The following is a 26267-nucleotide window of genomic DNA, read 5'->3' as shown; positions in this document are numbered from 1 at the left end:
AAATTGCGCAGCGCCCTCTATTTACTATATGTGCAGCGCCCCCTATTTACTTGCGATGTCCCTACGTATGAATTGAAAATTGGCCAATCAGAGTAATCTGATTTGCCAACGTAACACCTCACACATGCTGCGCATGGGCGGCACATAAAAGCGTTTGTATTCAAAAAATCATATCATCAGCTCGCCTTGCACGACGTTAATCAACTACAGAGGAGTTCACCCACCACAAAACAACAGCTAAAGAAGTACAGTATTTGCTTTATTTTATATATCTTTCTTCAAGTATTTATTTTGTAAGTAGGCCTAGGCTAGGCTAGGCCTAGATTTTCCTCAGCCGCCGTTACATTAGGCTTAGCCCTAGTAGGCCTAGTAGGGCTAGGACCCTAAAACTAGCTAGGCCTACTACGGTACGGCCTAGCTAAGCTAGGCCTAGCCTGTGAACCAACCTACTAGGCTAGGCTAGAGGCGGATCTCCCTAGAGGCTAGTCCAGGCTACAATTTACCTTGAATTTACCTTGAACTTCGGACATTGAGAACTAGGCCTAGCCTAGTAGGGTAGGCTAGCTCATTTGTCCCTCCATCGTCATAACTGCAAACTCTTCATTAACGTACGTACGGGCGAAACTTGATGTGGTGGTCAGACCAATATTTAGCAATGCCCGATTTGAACTCATTGACCGATTGTGCCTCTACTACATGACTGGGTAATGAGTTCCAATCATCTACCACACTCTTACCGAGTATGCACTCTTTCTAACGTTTAATTTTATCTTGGGTTTAGAGACTTTGAAACTGTGTCCTCTAGTTTGTTTATAATTAGATTTTGCAAAGAGCTTCTCATCATTTATTTTCTCATACTTATTAAATGTTTGTAATACATCAGCCCTTTTCTTTCTAAATACTAACGTAGGTAGGTCCAAAGCCTTCAACCTCTCTTCGTATGGTTTGTGTCTTAATTCGGACACCAGCCTTGTTGATCTCTGTTGAACTTTCTCCAGTCTGTCTTTATCTTTTTGATATAGTGGGATCCATGAGCTACCTCCATATTCCATCTTGGGTCTAACCATAGCTTTATACAGATACATGTAACTAGAGCTATTAAGATATTTGAAGGACCTACATATGATCCCCAGCATCATATTTGCAGATCTAGCAACTTTTGTAGTACGAGCCGAAAAATTCAATTTATGATCTATTAAAATCCCCAGATCGGTTTCTTGTGTTACACTCTCAATGATCACTTTGGAAAGACCTTCTCCAATAAAATACTGAGACATACCATTTCTATATCCAAAATGGATTACTTTGTATTTTGTATATCGTTCGTAATTTATACTGCTAAAATGTGTTAGTTTCTTTAGTTTTTAGTTTAGCATAATTAAATTAGTAATATGAGATGATAATTTATTTGTCACGAATCAGGCAGTTCGAAAACGAATTTTATTCATATTTTTACTTTGGCTTGACAATGAGCGAAGCAAGTTGTTGATATCGCTTTGGTCCTTGGATGCACATGAAACGGAGCCTCGCCGCATGATGTGGGTGGTGGATCGACTCCGCGCGCTGGATTGGGGGGCCTAGGCCTAGTAAAGGTTTGGGAGGTAGGCCTTCTAAATTCGGGTTTTAGAACAAACGAAGTACATTTTAGGGACCTATATTTCAACAACATTAGATATTGAATAAATTAGTATCAGTCGACTCCGCCTAAGTCGAATCTAATGGGACCGGTATAAAAATTCGAGTTACGCGAACTTCGACTTACAGATTTCCTAAAAAAATGCTAGGCCTAGGTTCGACTTAGGCGGAGTCGACTGTATTAGTGTCAACGCTTCGCGTATCTTTCCAGGCCGTCGATCATTCACTGACTATCGGGCGGCATACACGCTCTCGATATATCATCGTGTGTATATGTGACGTCGTGAATATAGAGGCTTCCGACGGCCGTTAAAATAGAATATTGCAATGGCGTGAGTAATTTTCGCTAATTTACCATGGTATCTTAAAATTTCGTTTTTACTCAAAATACTATACATTTTGTTTTTATTTGTATGGGTTTGTGTTAATTTTATACATTTAAATAACATGTGTGAATTTCTTGAAAATCGAAATTCCATTTCAGGTCCATTTTAAATTAAATGGCAACTGCTAGTTTGTAGACCATCTATACATTGCATCCACATCACATTGAAGCCTAGGTCTAGCCCAGTAAAAAGTAGTAGGCCCGGGCTTGATGGATGATTTAATAATTTAATTGTTTTGAATCTATCAAGCAAGTTAAAAATTCAGTGCACTCCATAATATTTTTCTCGCGTGTACCACCAGGCAGGTCCAAAGTCACACTGTCAATGTCTCAGGACTAGGCCGCTAGGGATTAGGCCAAGTTGAGTCGCCGTCAGAAAAACGTTATTTTCTATGGAAATGCTATTTATATTAGGGATAACGATGTACTATTCAAAAGTTTATATCACGGTTTTTAGTATATAAACAGGCCTCGAATTTTACCGCGGCCAGTGCCGTCGGTGCCCTCCCAGTTGGCCTCAATGCCCTCGAAAATGAATAGCACCTACGGCCACTACTGGCCTGCCCTTTTTTTACGTTGGCCGCGAGTGCCCTTCCCGAGTTTTACCACAATAAAAATCACTGAATTAGATAGAAAATAATGTCAAGAAGATTTGTTTACACGACTCGGACGAGACGCAAAACTATCGCCTGTCTTCGTTGCAAGGGGATTTCCCTAAAACGCATTTATTATTTACACAAACAGTTAACAAAACATCGAACATTGTGTAATCAAAATCATCCCGGCCCGCCGTGCGTGGTAAATCATGGTATAGATAGTACATTAAAATACAGGGGTGTACACTTTTAATAATCAAGCTAAAAACGTTCCTCGATCGGAGGTTACTGAATGTATTAAAGTCGCACCACCCCACCTCAATAATCGAGCTAGCCGCCTTCGATGAACAAAAATTACACGCACTCCTAGCTAGCCTATCCTCCCGCCGCCGATACGGTCGAACACACGCAATTCAATTCATTGGAAAAACAATTCCTTTTGACGTACACGCATCCTCTGATAAGAAAATACCATGTGCGTTCCTGCATGGTGTAGTCCATTATACGTGTACAATTAGGGGTGTTTACTTTTAGCACCAAAGTTAAACCTGCACCTCAACCCGAAGATCGTTGGAAGTATATCATATTTATATTTTATCGCACCCACCTCAATAATCCAGCAGACAGATCATCGAAAAATCTTGTTTAACAACGTCATACACTAAATTACCAAACGCGTTTTTACCGAACTCAAGGAAATGGTATAGTCCACAATACACGTGCAGAAGGCTAAACAGGGAGAGAGAAAGGGGTCGGTGTCCGTCCGTGTTTTGAATTCTTATAAATATGGATTATACTAACAAAAAACTTCAGAAATCGAAACTCGGAAAATAACTATAATTTATATTCTACTACATAATGTCATTGGCTTGATTTTTACCGTGGTTAACACTCTGTGTATGAATAGTTGTAGGTAAGGCCTACAAACAAATTGTTTTTGTATCATGTTTTCTCCGTCCGTCGGCTGCTAGCTAAGTAAGGCCATGGAGGTTATACCTCCATGGTAAGGCTGAGAAGCTTGCTGTTGTTAGGGTCTTTATACCTGTTCTGGGGTTGCTTGGTTGGCTTCACATGCCTTTTTATCGCATTATTTAAAACTAAACGAAACATTCAACACAGGACGGTAAACTATAAACGCTGAACATCGTACCTATTTATTATACAGTAGATCGTATTAATACACGTAATATTTATATGAAATACAAAAAGATATGTATTGTAGACAGTCCTACTACTACTACGTAATCTGATGAAAAGGGGGAAATCCCCAAAACATTTTGCGGGAAGAATTTTTTTTTTTTGAAAAAAATTCCACCCTCAACCGGAAACAAAGCTATTTTTTAATTTTGCCCCTTTGATTTAAAACAAATGGCCTTGGTGCCCTCCCATTTGGCCTTGGTGCCCCTAAAATCAATGAAAACCGGAGGCCAAATGGCCTTGCCCCTAAAATCCCCAAATTCGAGGCCTGTATAAATTATTATAAATTATAATTAAAGAAATAATTAGGAAAATCTGGCTTGTAGATTCCAAAATATAAGGGCTAAAACATCACCGAAAGTGATCGTTTTTAGCCAAAAAAACATGTTTCCCCCTCAGTCAGCAGTTGTATGAACTACTGTAGGCCTACTCCATTTTTCGGTAAAATAAGTACATAAAATCACGTTTTTTAGTAAAATATTTTGTGTATTAACATTGTAAAATTCAATAAAATATGATATTAAAAGATTAGTAAATAAAAAATAATATTTATTTAACCTCATTCGAAGAATGTTAATACTCTATTAATTAATTAGTCCTGAGAGACAACGTGACTTTACAGTACACGAGAAAAATTATGGAGTGCACTGAATTTTTTTCTCGAATGATTAAAAACAATTAAATACTAGATTTGAACTCGTCACTACGGACGAGTTAGGTTATCCGCAGCGCAAAAGCCACGTGCACGTCATACGTTAAAATATTGCGCGCAGAAAAACGATTATGCCATTGAAAAAAATGTGAGTGCGCCCTCTATTTTGTGTCACGTCTAAGTATATACGGTATACACTATATACTGTATACAGTGCAGAATAGGTGAAAATAAGTGACCAAACTTATTGACGCTTTTGGACATGATGACGTCATAACAATTTTAAAAATGGTGAATCAATCGAAAGATAATTGATTGACCTAGACAATATATAAAAATGGGGGAAAATGGAATACGGATAAGTGGAGATGCGCTCTATTAAATGTGATGAGCTATGGCGAAAGAGACAAAAATCCTATATTTGATATTCGTGTGGCCATACGATGACGTCACAATGTCCGGTTAGCCAAATCGATGCATGATTCGATATCTACAACTCATCTACATTCAGAATATTTAATTTTTAAAAAGTTCACTACGTAGTTTAGAATCTATGACTGTTTAAAAAAAGGCATAATTTTGACAAATTTTTGAACTTTTTCATCAAAAATGCGCGTAAATTATTTAATTCTACGTGCTCGTATGACGTGATTTTAAGTTGAAATTGTTTGAAAGTTGGTAAATTTACTAAAAAAGACAGGAAAAACAAAAATCAAGCAAAAAAATGATGTTTTTGCGCTACGTGCGCACGCGCGCGTAAAAAAATTGCGCACGCGTGGGAATTTTTGAAATGCTCAAAATGACATGAAACGCGTAGAAAGTTGATTAGAAATTGATTTTTCGCCTTTTGAAATTTTAAACGCGCGTGCGCGCGTAACTTTTTGTGAAACATGCGATTTTTAATCCATAGAAAGTTTGCGCATTACATGACTTAAATGTTCGCCAAGTGTCATTACAAAATGACTTTTGCTTTTTAGTCTATGTTAAATACGCGAAATTCATAAAATTGCGCGTAGCTTACGCTGCGCGACCCTAAAGTAAAAAAACGAGCTGTCCTGCACTTCTACAGATAGAGGTAAATCTTCTGACAAAGTTATACGATGTAATGTTGATCAGAATTTGAGATACACGTGACACAAAATTCTGGGAAAGAAAGAAGAATAACATAGCAAAACTAGATTTGAACTCGTCACTTTGACGAGTTCGGGTTATCCGCGCAAACGCAACATGCACATACTTTAAACTATGAACTTCGACAATTGTTATGCCATCCTATGACATGAATTAAGTATGTTTACAGTGTTGAATTGTACCTATTTTGTAGCATACAGCATATTACAGTATTTACAGAATACATTGTATGTAATATACAGTGTAGCATAGACGAAATTACGAGACCCATCTTTTAAATCCAATTATTAACACGATGACGTCATCAAATTGACATATAAAGATATTTTATATTAAGATAATTATCTAAATAATTACATTAATACAAATTTGAGGAATTTTGGGCACGTAAAAGAGAGATGCGCTCTCGTTTAAACGCAAGGAACTTTTACGCAAGAGATGAAAATATGACCTTTTGAATTCAACTGCCCATATAATGACGTCACAACATACATGATTGGCAAAACATTTACATGAATTTGTATCTACAATCCAATAGCTTTCAGAAAACGTTTTAATCATGATTATCACTTTTTATTCTGACGAGCTATAACCGATTGAAACTTACTGTAAAGATGAAAAAAGGTGAACTGCGTTTTTTACATTTTTAGACATGATGACGTCATAAAAATTAAGATATTTTTAACTCATGCGAAAGATAGTTGATTGACCTAGACAGTATTAAAATATATGAGGAAATGGAATGCGTATAAGCGATATGCGCTCTATTTAATGTAACGAGCAATAGCGAAACAGTCAAAAATCCAATATTTTACATACGTGTGGCCATACGATGACGTCATAACATCCGAGGGGTAAAGATTCTGCATGAATGCATATCTACAACATATCTGCTTACATATTAAATTAAAAAAATTGATAATAGATTCAAAGTAGGCATAATTTTGACAATATTTTGTCACTTTTGCAACTAAAACGCACGCAAATTGTCTAAATCAACGTGTTCGTATGACGTCATTTTAATTTGAAATGATGTCAATCTTTTTTAAAATGACTAGGAAAGGCTGGAAAATTACAATTCAAGATAAAAACACATGATTTTCATGCTCCGTGCGCACCTTGCGCGTAATTTTTTTCGCGCGCGTGGGAATTTTTGACATGCTCAAAATGTCATGATCAGCCTAGAAAGTTGATTAGAAATTAATTTTGCGCATTTTGAAATTTTAAATGCGCGTGCGCGCGTAACTTTTTGTGAAACATGCCATTTTTAATCCATAGAAAGTTTGCCCTTGATATGACTTAAATTTTCACTAAGGTTCATGAAAGAATATTTGTTGGTTCTATAGTTATGATCAGTAATAGAAATTCATAAAATTGCGCGTAACTTACGCAACACGGCTATGACATCGTCCAAAAGCTTGGCTGCACATCTACACTTCAATGTCAATCTTTTTACCAAGTTATACAAAGTTATGTTCACAAGTAATAGAGATATGCTGGTCACAAAAATCCGGGAAAGAAAGAAGAACTAGACATGAAACTCGTCACTTTGACGAGTTAGTTATCCGCTCGACAAACGCCACGTGCACGTCATACGTTAGAATATTGCACACAGAAAAATATTAAGGCATTATGACCTGAACTGAAGAATATGATATGTTGTTATTTCTGAATTCTGTTATTTTGTGTCATATACATAGTAACACAGTACAATCTGTAAACATATCACAAACAGTGTAAAATAGGTGAAATTACGGGACCCGTATTTTATTGTAATTTTTAACATCTTGACGGTTTCAAAATGAAATGCAAAAGTAGAAATTTCAGAATCTATCTTTTAAATGTAATGAAATATAACGCAAAAGATGAAAATACGACTTTTTGTATTTAACTGGCCATATGATGACGTCACAACATTCGATTGGCAAAATTTTCACATGATTTTGTATCTACTATACAATAGCTTCCTGAAAACGTTTTAATCGTGATTATCACATTTTATTCTTACGAGCTATAACAGATTAAAATTTACTGTAAAGATGAAATTAATGACCAATGTAATTTAAATTTTTAGGCATGATGACGTTAAAAAAATTAAAAAATTTTTAATTCATGCAAAAGATAGTTGATTGACCTAGAATATATTAAAATCGGGGTGAAAATGGACAACGAATAAGTGGAGATGCGCTCTATTAAATGTGATGAGCTATGACGAAAGAGACAAAAATCCTATATTTTATATTCGCGTGGCCATACGATGACGTCACAATGTCCGGTTAGCCATATTAATGCATGATTCAATATCTACAACTCATCAACTTCCAGAATATGTAATTTAAAAAAAGTTCTCCATGTAGTTTAGAATCTATGACTGTTTAAAAATAGGCATAATTTTGACGAATTTTTGAACTTTTTCACCAGAAACGCGTGCAAATTATTTAATTCGACGTGCTCGTATGACGTAATTTTAAGTCAAAATTGTTTAAAAGTTGGTAACATTACTATAAAAGGCTGAAAAAACATAAATCACGCGAAAAAAATATGTTTTTAACGCTACGTGTGTACCGCGTGCGTAAAAAGTTTCACGCGCGTGGGAATTTTTGACATGCTCAAAATGACATGAAACGCATAGAAAGTTGATTAGAAGTTGATTTTTCGCACTCTAAAATTTTAAACGCGCGTGCGCGCGTAACTTTTTGTGAAACATGCTATTTTTAATCCATAGAAAGTTTGCGCTTGATGTGACTTAAATTTTCACAAAGTGTCAAAACAAAATTATGTTTCGTTTTTAGTCTATGATCAATCATTGAAATTCATAAAATCGCGCGTAAGTCACGTTGCGCAACTCTGACGTCATTCAAAAATAGGAGGTGCACAAGTTCACGTAAATGTCGATATGTTGACAAAGTTACGATATGTTCTGTTTACAAGTTTTAGAGAAACGCGACGCACAAAAATGACAGAAGGAAAGAAGTATAATACAGAAAAAAAAAAAAAATATGATGAAACAGGACGATTACAAGGAGTTATCCGCTACTAAGCGGATAACTAATATAATAATAATAACAAAGAAGATGAAAAAGATATTTACAATCACAAAAAAAAAAAAAAAAAAAAGATCCTGACAATAACAAGAGGTTATCCGCCAAGTGCGGATAACCAATTACTACTTTCCTTGGCTGTGTTGTTAATTGTAATATGTAATTATATATTATTTATTTTCATGACACAAAACTGGGGTAGCACTAACTATTCATTTTGTTTAGCCATTTGGCGAAAGTCAAAATATTTTTTTAGTCAAATCAGTTTATCTATAGTCAAAATGGCTAAAGTCAAATTTTTTTATTTAGCCAAATGAATCGGTTTATAGCCAAAATTTAAAATTTTTGAAATATAGTGGTAAAAACATTTTAGTCAATTTATCTATGTCAACACTGTTCCCTGAACATTTTTGTAAGGCATTGAGAAAAAGAACCATGCCTAAATCACTGTATGATTAAAAAAAATATTTTTTTTGTATTTTTTTTACATGATCAAAACAATTGTTCAAATTGTTTTTAATCATTCAGCATTCATACAGTTATCAATTTAATAAGAAACATTTTACAGTTTTCTGAAATCCCCTAAAACTGAACGCTGTTACTTTTGTTTTTTACGCTTGGCTGGTCATGTTTGCGTGTGACGGCTTCCATGGCGTACCAGGCGAAAATCGTGTCCTAGAATCACTCAGAATCACCGCCGATCAGCGGGTTAATGTTTTTAAATTGGGTATGCTCAAGAGGTGCGAAAGTGCAGAACCGCCGGCCCAGGCCTACAAAATTATGTACAACAACGCAACGGTATATCGTATGCTAAAAATATTAAGGAAAATTCCTAGCAAACGAACACTCGTATCGTTGTTAAACGTAAGATAATATAGGCCAAAGCACAGAGTACACGTCTTTCCATCCCTCAAGGCTGCGCCGAAGCGTTTATGTCAGGGCGAGAAATTTATCCCGATTATTATTTATTTACACAACAACAACACAGAAGTCGGCGGCCGGCCCCGCTCAGATGCACATGTGTGTTTAGCTAAATCCCGTTAGACTCTACCATTTCCCGCATGTTGTTTTGTTTACACTGACGCACGAGGGAAGTTTATTAAGGGTAAAATATGAAACTACATTAAATTGGAAGACTCTAAAATGCATAACGCATACATTTTTCATTTCGATAAGATTAAGACGTCATTCATCGAAGATACTATACAGTAATGTTTCTTTTTAGTCTGAAAAGTACACCCCTATCGAAAAATAGACAATCCCGGTAATTAGCCGACCGTCGGCTACGTAGTCGATCGTTTGTGCAGCGCACAACACGTGATAGTTTGGGTAGACTTCATCATCCATGTGTCGTGTAACGTCTGTCTCTCTGTGCAGTCTACCTCTGCTATCTCCATCTTTCGAAATAACAAAGAGACGCCTGGTACACCGAAACAAGTTGACGAAAAATGGAGCTTGAAGTAAACAACGTGATAACGAACAAAATAAATGCTTGGAGATCGACAAATGGACCTTTTAGTTGGACTTTATGCTTTCGCCAAAATGATTATTGAATTATCTATTTTATCATATGTCATCGCCAAAATGGCTAAAGTAGCCGTTTGATTTTTCGCCAATCTAGAAACGTTTTTGCCCATGGCAACTTGGCAATCGGCCAGTGCGAGCCTAGCAAAAAACCAAGACCATGAACTTATGTACTAGGACATCACTACGCGAAATGTCTTAAAAGACGCATGCACTGGGCGTTTCATAAAAATCACCGACCGGTCATATCCTGCCTAGAGGCCTATTAAAATATTGACATTCTTCGAATGAGGTTAAATAGGCCTAAATATTATTTTTTATTTTTACTAATTTTTTAATATATTTTATTGAATTTTAAAATGTTAATACAAAACATTTTTCACTTAAAAACGTGATTTTATGTAATTATTTTACCGAAAAATGCCAGCTCAGGGAGGGGGGAGAACGGATTACGGTCGAAGCGGCCGCTAGTTCAATAACGGTAATTTGTATGGAACGCCGTGTGCGCTTTGATTGTCATTGTTTCGACAGGTTTTCTTTTTCTCGGACGTAAATAACAATCTACATTATTATGTAATTTATTCTCTTTTTTTACAGGTTGAATGTGATACGTTCTTTTAAACGAAATATACATTGAGTTATTGGCAGGCAAACTTAATTATTATAGAAATATAAAGATTCGATAGTACATGATTTAGCTTATATTTATTGGTTTGACCATACATACAGCTGTAACTCAACTTGCCAGGACGCGATTTTTTTTTTCGTACATGAGTTGGGGACCCCTCATGAAACGTCACAAAATAAACATGAATAATTCATCAGTTAAATTTGTTGTTCCGTGTGCACCCAAGCGTATAGCAACAAGAAGTGATCATTACACAACTGCGATACGATACTTTCTACAGGCCTAGGATTCTAAGTCAATTCATGTGATTGCCTTCGCGCACTCTTCTTCACACACACACACACACCACTATGCAAAATGTGTCGAGTCGAGGCTAATCGGCAAGACATTACACTAAGTAGTAATTCATTGGACATAGCCCAAAGAAAGCTCAGACCCACAAGAATAAGGAATGTGTATAATTTGTGTACTGTATTTTTTTGATTCTGCTATTTTATTATCAAACAATTTGCATCTACTCAAAGGAACTTTAAAAATGCGCGTATATGAACACATGAGATGGGAAGATTAGACCCACGAGAATAAAAAATGTATTTTTATGTAATGTTTATTGTTTAATTTTGCTGACTTATTACTCGGATTGTGGCATATACCTAACACACACGTCACACACACAGCTACTACTAGAATAGACATGGGTTTTCGTTTAGAGACTAATAATTAGGCCTAATAGTATTAATAGAAACTATAATTTTTAATACGTAATTCTTAGTAATAAATTATATTAAAAACACCATAAACCAAAGGCTGATTATTTCGACAATCCACACAAAACGCAGCTATTCTTCTATGAAATCGCACGCCGCAACAACAGCGGAGATAGGCCTAGAATCGTATCGCAATACGCTTGGGTGCACACGGAACAAGAAAATTTAACTGATGAATTATTCATGTTTATTTGGTGACGTTTCATGAGGGGGTCCCCAACTTATGTACGAAAAAAGAAATCGCTGCCAGGACAGGACATCATTTAAATCCTTTTTATTTCATAAATTGCAACAGATTTTAAAAAAATGTTTAAAACTTGTATTTTTTATTTAAAAAAGCGATTACTATCAAAATTTATTGAATGTTACAGATGGAACATTTTTGTTATGGATGGGATGGCACTATTTTAAGAATTAAGAAGTGTTTTTGTGCTGTAGGCTGATAACCTGTTGTTTATTTATCACAAAACAGTCATCTAAAACAACAATTTGGCAACATAATTAAATAATACAAAACAAATTTTAAAATCTCTTTTAAATGAGAAATACTGTATTACAATATGTAAACCTTCTTAAAAGTCATGTCCATTTGCCGTCCTGTCTGTGATGCATACAATTTTCATAATAAACAATTTTTTTTAAGTCTTTTTGATTTTCATAATTAACGTTGGCCATATATGTATACATTTTATTCTACTTTGAATCTTATTCTTTTTTATTTCTAAGACTGTATTATATTCTCAAATATGTCCCATCCGTAACAAAAAAAATACTATTAATTTATAGATAGATGGCTTAGTAATAATTGGCTTAATTAATGAAGCTGTTAAGTACTGTATTTATTTATTTTGTATTGTTGGGCTTTGATCATCATTGTTAACTTACATCTAGGTGTTCATTGTGGTCCTTTGTTTATGGCAGGGTTGTGCCCATGCTGGGTGGCCCTGCCCGGCACTACAAATCCCACCAGCACTAATAACATTCTTCAATACTTTCACAGGAGAGGTAGGGGTATACTGTAGGTCCTAATTTACTGTATTTCCCCTTTATAATTTATTAATTTATTATTTGATAGTATTGCATGAAAACATATATTTTTTTCAAATTGTTTCTGGGTAATTCCCTTTAAATTTTATTTAAAAAAATCAGACATTTTAGCACCATACTGTATGTACGACGAACGATTTCTGGGTATGCAACATCGTTTTCTTTTTCAAGGAGTGTACCAACCCTTGTTTATGAATGTTCACATCTTAATCACTCTTTGTACACAATAAATAGATTGTAATGCAAGTCTACTATTCTATTTTTCAGAACAAGATAAGGTTGGAAATCCCAAAATGTCATCAATTGGTCGTGTAAGCTTTTTGCTATGATATTGTTATGTCATTATGCTTGGTTTCCACTAGAGACACGACACAAGGACATGGATTATTCAAACTGTCTGTCGCTTGCCATCGGTCAACTCTAGTGGGAACCAAGCATACTGTAAGTTTGTATGAAACGATTCATTGATAACACTAACAGTATTTTACAGTATAATTGTATCCATAATTATGACAACATTTTCACAATCAATCATGTCTTTTTAAGCCTCAACCAACTACAGGCATTCATGGTTCAAGTGCTCCTGTAGCAAAAGTTTGTCCAACCAGTAAACTGCCAATCATGTCTAAGCTTCCAAAGCCTCAATTTAAACGCCAGTTACCTGAAAATTCACAAAGTAATGCTGCAAAAAAGACAAAAGTAAATGCACCAGAGGTTAAAAAATGCTTCCCCAAGAAGTCTGTTGAGTTGAGGAAACCAAAAATTGTTGCTAAGAAACAATCAACGAAAAGAACAGGTACATGTTTTCATAAAATCAGTACTATTTTGTATACAGTAATTATGTTACTATAGCTTAAAGATGTATTGTCCCTTGAAACACAAAAAAATGAAGGTCAAAATATTCTAAATTTAAAGTGGCCATATCAAAGTAATATTAAAGTTATTCACTTTAAGTCGAAAATTTGAGCCAAAAACAACAAGTTTACATAATTAACAGGTAAATTAGTTTGATTACATTTCATCTGGAAAATCGTCACGAGCGAAAGTAAACAAAGATTTCAAACCATGAGTACGCATTATGCATATGCTAAATTAGGATTGTTTACAACTCGTCACGGTTAAGAAGGTATTTTCACACAGATCATGAGGAAGTTTTATGATTATGCATACAGAGTAGCCAAACAAGCGCGTTTCATTATGGGATATGTTTTGATTGAAAACTTTGACTGGAAGTCAAAGTTATTTTTTTACCAAAAAAACGTCTGTATTTCAGTTAAATTTTTTTTTTTTCGAAAAATTTTTGGTGATAGTTAATAACTATTATGATACTTCAAAATGACCCACCTTTTTTCGAAATCTATTATTTTTTATTTTTTTGGAATTAGTCAAAGGGACAATACATCTTTAAATATGTATGTTGTAATTATGAAATTTTCTGTAAAAGTTAGGGCAGCCTCCTGAAATAAGCATACTAACTTAAACTAGAAGGGAGCTAAGAGAGCACAAACCTCTGCCTAGCTATGAAACCATCCTTTAACATCTTATGAAAACTTTTTAAGTAATCTTTGCAAAACACCCAGAACTGATTGACCTCATAACTTCTCGCCATTCTGGCTGAGGTAATAATGGTTTGCACTGTCATTTTTTTTCTTGGTGACCATACTGTGGATCAAATATATTGACTTCTTATCTGTAACTTTGTGTTTGGTGTGAAAATAAAATTAAAAATTTATTATTAAAAATTTAAATCTAATTAAATGCCTTCTGTTTTTTTTTGTAGGTTGTGCAGCTAGTACAAAAATAAGCAAAACCGGAAACCGACCTGTGGCAGTTACAAAAAGTACCTTTTACCATTCGTTATACTCAGCAGATTCAATTTAATTAAACAAATAAATAACTAGATTTCTTTTAATTAAAAAAAATAAATAACTATATTTTTTTTTATTAAAAGAAAAATAACCCTAAAAAAGAGGATTAATGTTTTGACTCATTCTCAATTATTTTTTTAACCGTTAATATCAACAACAGTTTGTAAAATTAAATTTTCGAAGTTTCGAATATAAGAATAATTAATAACGCTTTTTTAACAAAATGATTAAGGTTTTTTTTTGTGAATTGACAAAATGTGCACTTTCCAATTTTAAATGAATTCGGTTCAGTAGCCTAACATAAAGAATACAGTAAATAGTCAATATTTTTACATAAATTTTTCACGTTCAGTGGTATTTTATCTGCTATATCTATCTATTTTAGAATCGGTTACAGCTCCTAAAAAAAGACCAGCTTGGGATTTGAAAGGACGATTATCAGATATGGAAAAATTAATGGAGATGAGAGAAATGACTAATCATAGCCTTCAAAGGAATCTAAATGAGAATAATCAACAAACTGAACGACTTGACATGAAGAATGTGTGTCTACAGAAAAGTGTAGCACAAAAAGATCAAATCTTATCTGAAAATTGTCAGACAATAAGTCAACTGCAAAGGAATATAAGGTATACAATGGTTTCTGCACTATTGGTTGTATTATTTATAATTATATATTGGGTGATTTCATATTTATTAAGCACTTCTACAGTGACAACAGTCCCAAAGTTACAGAAAACTGTAAATCAAATGGCACTCATTTGTCTGTTACAGCACTAATATTGCTCAGATTACGATAATGCTCTTGGTTCTTAAATGTACACACAAGCTTTGAGACTTGTTCTACAACCAGAACTATATGGTCAAGGAGGTTTTACAAACCTGTGCTTATTTTATGACTATAGGTTGCGGCACCTTAGACTTGACAACATGTTAAATTGAACATTTTTGGTGCACAATTGTTTCAATTATGCAATAAAATATTTTGGGTTTGCTTTTTTCAACTTTGGGATCACCAATTGATCACTCTGATAATGTCGCATCTTTTTGATAATGACGTAATGCTATTGTATTTTTTTATATGTGAAGAATGGAATAAAAGACTGATTTGATTTGAAATGACAACATTTACAGAAACCCAGATATCCCAATTGTGTTAGAAGAGTTGACTGTACAATGATGCACATAAATTATTTTCTATTGCAGAGATTTTGAATACGAGGTTGCCACTATGAAGAGGAGGCACCAATGTGAAACAGAAGACTTAGAGGCACGGAATTCATCACTAGAGCTTAAAAAGAAATCACTGGAGGGAGAAATAGAGGTATTGCATAAGGAGTGTATTGGTCTCAAGTGTAACATTGCACAAATGAAATCTGATCAAGTAGGCATGGAAGCAGAAGTGGCATCTATTAAGGGCTTACTTGAAAAGTCGCAGCAGACTTGTACCCACCAAGAGGAGATAATTGCTAGTCTTCATGCTAAAATTGCAACTCACTTAGATACCATAAAAGTGAATGAGTCTAACTTACAAGAGGCGGAATCAGTAAGAAGGAAGTTACATAATACTGTCCAGGAACTCAAAGTATGTATAAAATGTGTGGTATGAAGCTTTCTAAAATAATGTTTCATCTAACAAGTTAATTTGCAGCCCTTTCATGTTTAGAGAACAAGTAGAAGTAGTGGAACCACCAGTTATGTGTATGATATTTGAAGTTATGCAACTATTAACTGTTTTTTTGTTATTTTTCTCTTTAATTTTACATTGCAACAGGGAAACATACGTGTGTTTTGTAGAGTACGTCCTCTGTTACATGAAGAAAAGGAAACCTGTGGAGAGATAAACCATCTACACTTTACAGGAATTGATTGCAATGTCCTTGAGATGGATAAAGTTGACGAGGTCAGATTTATTTATTTGTATTCCAGGTATACAAACAGAAAGAACCAACATTATACAAACAAGCGTGGATGGAGTACCCTGAGGATTGCCAACAGTGCAAGCACTATCAAAGTGGCTCTCCAATACTCCAAACCACATACATAAATCACATATAAATTGAAAACACACATTAACTTTAAAATATATAATATACTGATCAAAAGATTTATAAATATTTAAGTAGTTTATACTTAACCAAGCAACACAAGCGAGTTGACCAATAACATTTTTGAATAATCCATTGCTTGTAATTAGTCAATTTATGTCCTTGCGTTCCGTTCTAGTTGAAACCAAGCTTTAATGTGGGTTAAATCAATCATTTGGTGCGCTCCAAAGTGTCCCTGTTCCATTAAATCAATCATTTGGTGCGCTCCAAAGTGTCCCTGTTCCATTAACAGAAGTGTCCCAAAGAAGGGTGTTCTACTGTAATTTAAATTGGATCTTCACTAGTATCTAATAAAATCACACATTGAATAGGCCATGCTAGTTTAACTTTCTCAAAAATAATTTACAAAAATAATGATTTCGCTTTAAAAAAGGCGAGAATTAAACAATACAATCTGGCATAAAAATGGCATATTCAGAAAAATATACTTTCAAACTAAAAAACAACAAATGCTTTTTCTTTCAGAGTTGTGTAGGGCATCGAAAATCAAGTGGAAGCAAGTATTCATTTGACTTTGATAGAGTTTTCAGTCCAGATTCCAGTCAAGTTGAAGTTTTTGAGGAAATTTCGCAAATGGTACAGAGTGCCCTTGATGGGTACAATGTATGTATATTTGCTTATGGTCAGACCGGAAGTGGAAAGACTTATACAATGGAAGGTCCAAATAATCCCAATGAAGAAACTATGGGAATGATTCCTAGAGCAGTAGCACAGATATTTAAATGTGTGGATGAATTAGAGGCTAATGGTTGGACAGTAAGGATGACTTTTAAGCTCTAGTAAAAATAAACAATTCTAGATTAGTTGTTTGCAAAGTGTAGTATAAATTTATTTAGCAGACTATGTTAATCAAATTAAATGTACAAGGTTAAAAACTCTAAAACTAAAATCCTGGTGAGCTCCATTCAAGTGATATTTAATTGAGAAAGGTATGTTGTTCAGTTAAATCTTTTAGTGTCCATCTAACATTGTTGAGAGTTTTTCAAATAATTAGTTGCTAGCAAAGTGAATTGAGTAAGTTAAGGTTAGTTTTTGGCAATGATTTGTTCACTTCCTGTTTTGTACACTAACATTTTCAATGCTTTTACATTTGTTCATAGTACACAATGCAGGCATCCTTTTTGGAAATTTACAATGAAATGATCCGTGATTTGTTGGTGTCTGGAGAAGACAAACTAAAGCATGAAATTAAAACTGATTCTCAAGTTACCAATCTTACTTTGGTAGATGTTACATCTCAAAACGAGGTACATTTTTTTAATTTCTTTTTTAAATAGGCAAACACTACTACCAGAATAATTTGGATAGCTGTAATGTGTTTAAAACTATAGATTTTTATTTTAGTTAAAGTAGAGAGGTAAAGCTACAATAATGAAAACGTCGCGCACAATTGGTTGGTCTACGGTTGGGAGTAAAAAAAAAATCTAATTTGAATATTAATTTCATTACAGCTAATTTGGAGTTCAATGATTCAACTATTTTTTCTATAAGAAATTCTTATGGAATATGGGTTTCCCTCTTGATATTGAATTAAAAAAATTATTGTTTTATTAAAACTTACAAGTAATCATAGAAAAATGCATTAATAGGGGTTAATTATATGTGACCCGATCTGGCAAAATTCTCTCTTTGTCGGCATTTAGAAATTCACGTAATCAGCCAAAATACGTCCAAACCGACTACCCTGGCAGATTACTTTAGACCAAAATATTGTGTTGCTACGGGGTGAGTTTTCAGCATTTATCAAAAAGAATTTAATTTCAAACTTCAAACGCGATTTTCTCGTAAACTAATTGAATGATTTGTAAGTTTATAAAATTTAATAACTTTTTAAATATTTACTCAATTTTTACGAAATAAACACCATTGTAAAGCTTATGAAAATTGACTGGCTAGTTATTGGAACGTTCTTGGCCATTATCACTTTTACAGTATTACTAAATACCTACAGTATCATGATATTTACACCTTGTAATTGTAATAGGTGAAGAAATTACTTGAAAAAGCATCTTGTAATCGTTCTGTTGCTGCAACAGATTGTAATGAAAGATCATCTCGATCACATAGCGTGTTTCGTCTAAAGCTGAATGGTTCAAATGAACTGACATCACAAGTATGTGAAGGTTAGACAGAATAATTTATTTCTATTTGTATTGTACAGTCAACTGCTTCCTTGTACTATATCCACAGTCAACTGCTACCTTGTACTATATCCACAGTCAACTGCTTCCTTGTACTATATCCACAGTCAACTGCTACCTTGTACAGTACTATATCCACAGTCAACTGCTACCTTGTACTATATCCATAGTCAACTGCTACCTTGTACTATATCCACAGTCAACTCTACGCTCGCGCTAAGGAAAGGTTTTTAAAAACATTAGCCAAATTGAAAATCCTTTAGCCAAATTTAAAAAACCATAACAATTCGCAAAAATGTTTATTAAATAAATAATGCATGTATTTGTTTGTTATTTTATTTCTTTTACATTCAAATAATTTTTGACGGAAATCCGCTGACGAAACGACATCGGACTGGTGGACCTCGGCTCAAGTAGAGAGAGTCGAGGCTAGCCTGTTTCGGCGGCCTATACTATAAATTCTTTAATAAATCCTACCTCGGAATACCTACAAATTATAAAAACGACGACACCTAGGCCTAGGCTAGGACACCAACAAAATATATGCAAAATAATATATTCCATATTAAGATACAAACATAGGGCTTAGGCCTTTTAAAATGATTAGGCCTACGACATGCGTAAAGAAAAAGGCCCGATCAGAATTTGGAGGGGGAAAAACATGTACATGTGAGCAGTTTTGGGTAAAGAGAGTATTATGTTTCATGTCATGTGACACAAAATCCAGGTACACGATCTTATTAATCGTCGTTAGACCGGCAGCCACCCTCTTGTACTGAGTTAATAAAACACGTGAAAGATTGCTGTAAAGCAGAGTATCGCGTTTCATGCCATGTGACCAAAAAAAACTAGGTCTGTAATTGCGGTCTTTTGTCGGCAGTCTTTTTGAGCGACCGATTGAACGTTCTGATACTATATTTAGAATGAATTGCCATGATCTTTTTTTCGGCATCGTTTCTGGATGGACTGGACGTTCGCAATATTATGTTTATTAGTTGGCCTGTTCGTTGAGGTTCACCTGTGTTGGATCGTGTCTCTACATTTACATGGTGGGAAATTTATATTTATATTCGCTGTTGAGTAGGTAAACACGCACGAAGGAAAAGATTACGATTAAAAAATATTATTTTATTTTTTAGCAATTTACAACTTGCAGTACTTTCTTTCTGTACTGTACCTGAACAATCAAGGACATAAATTAATATTTCTTTTCATTGTTTATTCGGTCCTGAAATATATGTACTAGGCCTACTTTCTCTATTTCTAATGATTCAAATACACCAACAACAAAACATAACCGATTATACGTTTACGGAAGTATTCGTCCACATGTTTTTGTTTTCTTCTCGAAGTTTTTCTACGTCGAAGAATAGGGACTTCCCCTTTTATTCGCTATCATCACGTCGACGGCCGGCCACGAACCAATCACATTAGCTGTGTGTCATTAAAACGTCATCGCACTGCGCATGTGTACACAGAACTAAAAAATGAACGCGGCGATCGTCATGTCGTTTCATAAAATGCTGTGGCGGTAAAAAGTATACCCGAGTCAGTGACCGTGACATGTTGTCAGAAAGTACCGAAGTGTGGCAAATTCTCGCTCCCATAAGAAGTCACGCCGATCAGGCTAGGCCTAGGCTTGGGAAATGTATTTTCGCCAATTTGGCGAACGAGGCAATATTTATTTTCGCCAAATGGAGACTCCAGTCGCCATTGGCGAATTGGCGAGCGGTTAGCGCGAGCGTAGCAACTGCTACCTTGTTCTATATCCATAGTCAACTGCTTCCTTGTACTATATCCATAGTCAACTGCTTCCTTGTACTATATCCATAGTCAACTGCTTCCTTGTACTATATCCATAGTCAACTGCTTCCTTGTACTATATCCATAGTCAACTGCTTCCTTGTACTATATCCATAGTCAACTGCTTCCTTGTACTATATCCATAGTCAACTGCTTCCTTGTACTATATCCATAGTCAACTGCTTCCTTGTACTATATCCATAGTCAACTGCTTCCTTGTACTATATCCGCAGTCAACTGCTTCCTTGTACTATATCCGCAGTCAACTGCTTCCTTGTACTATATCCATAGTCAACTGCTTCCTTGTACTATATCCATAGTCAACTGCTACCTTGTACTATATCCATAGTCAACTGCTTCCTTGTACTATATCCACAGCCAACTGCTTCCTTGTACTATATCCACAGTCAACTGCTACCTTGTACTATATCCATAGTCAACTGCTTCCTTGTACTATATCCATAGTGAACTGCTTCCTTGTACTATATCCACAGTCAACTGCTTCCTTGTACTATATCCACAGTCAACTGCTACCTTGTACTATATCCATAGTCAACTGCTTCCTTGTACTATAATATCCATAGTCAACTGCTTCCTTGTACTATATCCATAGTCAACTGCTTCCTTTTACTATATCCACAGTCAACTGCTTCCTTGTACTATATCCACAGTCAACTGCTTCCTTGTACTATATCCATAGTCAACTGCTACCTTGTACTATATCCATAGTCAACTGCTACCTTGTACTATATCCACAGTCAACTGCTTCCTTGTACTATATCCATAGTCAACTGCTTCCTTGTACTATATCCACAGTCAACTGCTTCCTTGTACTATATCCACAGTCAACTGCTTCCTTGTACTATATCCATAGTCAACTGCTTCCTTGTACTATATCCACAGTCAACTGCTTCCTTGTACTATATCCACAGTCAACTGCTTCCTTGTACTATATCCATAGTGAACTGCTACCTTGTACTATATCCACAGCCAACTGCTTCCTTGTACTATATCCACAGTCAACTGCTTCCTTGTACTATATCCATAGTCAACTGCTTCCTTGTACTATATCCACAGCCAACTGCTTCCTTGTACTATATCCACAGTCAACTGCTACCTTGTACTATATCCATAGTCAACTGCTTCCTTGTACTATATCCATAGTGAACTGCTTCCTTGTACTATATCCACAGTCAACTGCTTCCTTGTACTATATCCACAGTCAACTGCTACCTTGTACTATATCCATAGTCAACTGCTTCCTTGTACTATAATATCCATAGTCAACTGCTTCCTTGTACTATATCCATAGTCAACTGCTTCCTTTTACTATATCCATAGTCAACTGCTTCCTTTTACTATATCCACAGTCAACTGCTTCCTTGTACTATATCCACAGTCAACTGCTTCCTTGTACTATATCCATAGTCAACTGCTACCTTGTACTATATCCATAGTCAACTGCTACCTTGTACTATATCCACAGTCAACTGCTTCCTTGTACTATATCCATAGTCAACTGCTTCCTTGTACTATATCCACAGTCAACTGCTTCCTTGTACTATATCCACAGTCAACTGCTTCCTTGTACTATATCCATAGTCAACTGCTTCCTTGTACTATATCCACAGTCAACTGCTTCCTTGTACTATATCCACAGTCAACTGCTTCCTTGTACTATATCCATAGTCAACTGCTACCTTGTACTATATCCATAGTCAACTGCTTCCTTGTACTATATCCATAGTCAACTGCTTCCTTGTACTATATCCACAGTCAACTGCTTCCTTGTACTATATCCATAGTCAACTGCTTCCTTGTACTATATCCACAGTCAACTGCTTCCTTGTACTATATCCACAGTCAACTGCTTCCTTGTACTATATCCATAGTGAACTGCTACCTTGTACTATATCCACAGCCAACTGCTTCCTTGTACTATATCCACAGTCAACTGCTTCCTTGTACTATATCCATAGTCAACTGCTTCCTTGTACTATATCCACAGCCAACTGCTTCCTTGTACTATATCCACAGTCAACTGCTACCTTGTACTATATCCATAGTCAACTGCTTCCTTGTACTATATCCATAGTGAACTGCTTCCTTGTACTATATCCACAGTCAACTGCTTCCTTGTACTATATCCACAGTCAACTGCTACCTTGTACTATATCCATAGTCAACTGCTTCCTTGTACTATAATATCCATAGTCAACTGCTTCCTTGTACTATATCCATAGTCAACTGCTTCCTTTTACTATATCCATAGTCAACTGCTTCCTTTTACTATATCCACAGTCAACTGCTTCCTTGTACTATATCCACAGTCAACTGCTTCCTTGTACTATATCCATAGTCAACTGCTACCTTGTACTATATCCATAGTCAACTGCTACCTTGTACTATATCCACAGTCAACTGCTTCCTTGTACTATATCCATAGTCAACTGCTTCCTTGTACTATATCCACAGTCAACTGCTTCCTTGTACTATATCCACAGTCAACTGCTTCCTTGTACTATATCCATAGTCAACTGCTTCCTTGTACTATATCCACAGTCAACTGCTTCCTTGTACTATATCCACAGTCAACTGCTTCCTTGTACTATATCCATAGTCAACTGCTACCTTGTACTATATCCATAGTCAACTGCTTCCTTGTACTATATCCATAGTCAACTGCTTCCTTGTACTATATCCACAGTCAACTGCTTCCTTGTACTATATCCATAGTCAACTGCTACCTTGTACTATATCCATAGTCAACTGCTTCCTTGTACTATATCCATAGTCAACTGCTTCCTTGTACTATATCCACAGTCAACTGCTTCCTTGTACTATATCCACAGTCAACTGCTTCCTTGTACTATATCCACAGTCAACTGCTTCCTTGTACTATATCCACAAAAATGAAAATACTTTATAATTCCTAATGCCTTTTACTTTATTTGAACATTGTCTGAAATAGGAACTCTGAACCTGATAGATCTTGCTGGTAGTGAGCGTCTTACTAGTTCTGGATCGAGTGGGGATCGATTACGAGAAACCAAAAATATCAACAAAAGTTTGAGTAATCTTGGAAATGTCATCATGTCCCTTGGTAATAAAGGGTCTCATATCCCCTATCGTAATAGTAAGCTGACATACCTTTTACAAAGCTCGCTTGGTGGAAATTCAAAAACGTAAGACATTATTTAGGGTTATTATTGAGTTTTTAATTGGATTAGTATTTATAAAATAAATATAAACCAGCAGGTTTTTAAAATCGTATTAAGTTGATGAAATGAATTCATTAAACAATGTGCAGTAGTTCTGCAAGTTGAAATTCTTAATTTACAAATCAATTTTTGTATAAGCATGCATTTCTATTTTCTTAATAATAGTTTGATGTTTGTTAACATATCACCAAAAGAAGAAAACATTTCCGAGTCACTGTGCTCATTGAGGTTCGCAACAAAGGTTGGTCTTTAATAGTCTTGTGATGTAAAGATGTAGGTTATAGACTTAGTATATAGTTTACAAATATTTACTGGGTTGAGGGGCATGGTTCAAAATATATCCCAAGAGGATCTGGAGACTATACCGTATTCCCAGATAAAGTTATGGGATATAGTGAGACTAAGGGCTTTATTTTGTCACAGTTTTCACAGTCAGCCCTTTGTTAAGGTAGGCAAGCAAGCACTTAATCAAGGACTTTGTCTGCAAGTTTAAACACAAGCCATTGCAGGCATACTATACATCAATGTGCATCTACCAATTAAATTTAGGGGAAGCACATACATGCGCAGGACAATCATTCTCCTAGGAATGCAGTTAAGCTTGGTTCCCAGTAGGACGCAACACAAAGACATAGATACAATGCAAGCGAGTTGAACAATAACCAGCGACAGTTCTAATAATACATCACTTGCATTTCGTGTTAATGGGAAAAAAGCTTTAGAGAGCATGACAAGAACTATTCCATTGCTATTAACCAATTAGATGCCATCAATTGAAAAGTGTAGTGTATAATGTAATTTACTGTATAAAGGACTGCCAAAACTTTTTTAACTTAATAAAACTTTTTTTTAAATTCTAGGTAAATCAGTGTAATATTGGAACAGCTCAGAAAAAGATGAAATAAATAATGAACCACCTGACAATTTCTACTACTTTTTTTAATACAGTATACTGCCATCAATTACAAGTACTGTAACTGTAGAAGTAGTTCTTTAGATGAATTGTTCCGATTTTAATAAAGTCTGGTGTCATGGTTACATCACTGGTTATTGCAAACACAAGAGGGTTAGACTGCATGCCCTTTCATTGTAGTCTGCATATATTAAGTTGTAGATTTAATAACAAGTTGATTGTGTTTTGCTTCTATCTAATGCTTGATTTGTTAAAAAATGAAAATAAAATAGGTTTTAATCAAAGTCCAATATTTTATGGAATATTATGCTCTGTCTACACTATCAAATTGTATGCGTCAAAAAATGTGATGTGGCCAAAGGACACGATAATATGACATCACTACCATATTAGGCACATCTTTGTTTTGTGTCAGTGTAGTTTCATAGTCTAGACTATAGGCATTAAGCTAAAACAACTGAAATTCAACTTTTAACCCAGATACTGTTTTAATTTCTTAATTTTGTCCTTGCTCTATGAACAACTTTTTAATATACTGTTTTATAATTATGCATATAACATTCTTAAATACTGTAAGTAGGCCTACTGTATAAACGTTTTGCTTAGTACTGTACTTTTAATAACAAAAACGGTAAAATTATTTGACAAAATGACTGGATGCTATTGCACCATATTGCTAAAATAAATGCTGATAGTTATACTGTATTAAGTGTTTTAAGTCTTGCGTTTTATTCAATTCACTCTAAAAAAGTCTTGTACTATAATCATTTCTTAGCGTATCAGTAAAGGCCAACTCAGACGAGGCTCCGACGAAACACCTAATTGTTTGTTCTGCAAAGGATAATCGTGCATGTACGTTAAAAAGGAGGATGGTGGTATTTTTTTAGGTCAATCGCGCGCTATCTATTATTGAGAGGTAAGAGGCCAGTGTATGATGTCACCGTAAGTGATATCGCGTGGCGTCTATGTGGGAAATCCCTACCTTTCCGTTAAGAAAAAAAAAAGACCACACATTGTTGTACTCTGTACAATGGTTTAAATATCGTAAATTTGTTTGTGTGTATAAGCTTGTGTGTAAGCATTTTTATTGTATTTTAATGCAGAAATAACACATAATACCCTGTACTGTACATCAAAATTAAGTTATCTTTGTAATCCGGGAGAAATGTGTAAAACCTAAAGCACATGTTTGGCCGGGAGACGAGTCAAAATACGAGAGTCTTGGCATCCCATGTATGTTTCCCGCTGACACCTAGCTCATTCTAAAGTCGGTATAGAACGAGAGGGCAGGCAGAGAAAACCTACAAAGAACATATAATAATCTAAAGCAATGCAACATAAATGCCAATAACTGAGAAGACTGCGCAAAGGACAGTCAGGAGAACGGTAGTACATGAGGGATGAGGGCGTAAAGAAATTTGAACAAAATTTAAAGGAACATTAAGAGACAAAACTGAGATGCCAGTAAGATTTAAGTATACTTTTAAGAACGTACTTAAATCCAGTAGAAGAAATGGTAGGTAATGTTGTACTGTATAACTTAATTTAATTTTACATTTAAGTTAATTTTTTAAGAATAATACCGTTGTTTAGTGTAAAAATATTAATTT

At 35.1% G+C, this 26267-nt stretch overlaps 1 protein-coding gene across 3 annotated transcripts; it reads left to right on the top strand.

The window, feature by feature from the left end:
• The first annotated feature begins 191 nt into the window (after positions 1-191).
• LOC140054950 (carboxy-terminal kinesin 2-like) lies at positions 192-25339 on the top strand. Of its 3 annotated transcripts, none has more exons than XM_072100093.1 (13): positions 192-245; positions 12871-12914; positions 13150-13399; positions 14384-14443; positions 14857-15100; positions 15678-16056; positions 16246-16374; positions 17045-17335; positions 17680-17826; positions 18564-18702; positions 23495-23708; positions 23910-23985; positions 24605-25335. In XM_072100093.1, the coding sequence occupies exons 2-13, from the start codon at positions 12897-12899 to the stop codon at positions 24647-24649; spliced, it is 1992 nt and encodes a 663-aa protein (XP_071956194.1). In that variant the 5' UTR covers positions 192-245; positions 12871-12896; the 3' UTR covers positions 24650-25335. The 3 variants fall into 3 exon arrangements, 2 of the variants coding, with proteins under 2 accessions (XP_071956194.1, XP_071956193.1); XM_072100092.1 differs by having other exon boundaries at positions 194-245; positions 12871-13044; positions 24605-25336; XR_011846589.1 differs by lacking the exon at positions 23495-23708 and having other exon boundaries at positions 194-245; positions 12871-13044; positions 24605-25339.
• The last annotated feature ends 928 nt before the right edge of the window (positions 25340-26267 follow it).

This window comes from Antedon mediterranea, chromosome 7, assembly GCF_964355755.1.
Source record: "Antedon mediterranea chromosome 7, ecAntMedi1.1, whole genome shotgun sequence".
Taxonomy (NCBI): domain Eukaryota; kingdom Metazoa; phylum Echinodermata; class Crinoidea; order Comatulida; family Antedonidae; genus Antedon; species Antedon mediterranea.
This window is presented reverse-complemented; position numbering and strand designations above follow the sequence as displayed.

What these genes read in the sequence shown, in the direction of transcription:
- LOC140054950 (XM_072100092.1), top strand. Translation starts at nt 12,940, where the DNA reads ATGTCATTATGCTTGGTTTCCACTAGAGACACGACACAAGGACATGGA. An exon ending in CTTGGTGGAAATTCAAAAAC is followed by an intron (nt 23,709 to 23,909) that starts GTAAGACATTAT and finishes TCTTAATAATAG; the next exon opens with TTTGATGTTTGTTAACATAT. An exon ending in CATTGAGGTTCGCAACAAAG is followed by an intron (nt 23,986 to 24,604) that starts GTTGGTCTTTAA and finishes TTTAAATTCTAG; the next exon opens with GTAAATCAGTGTAATATTGG.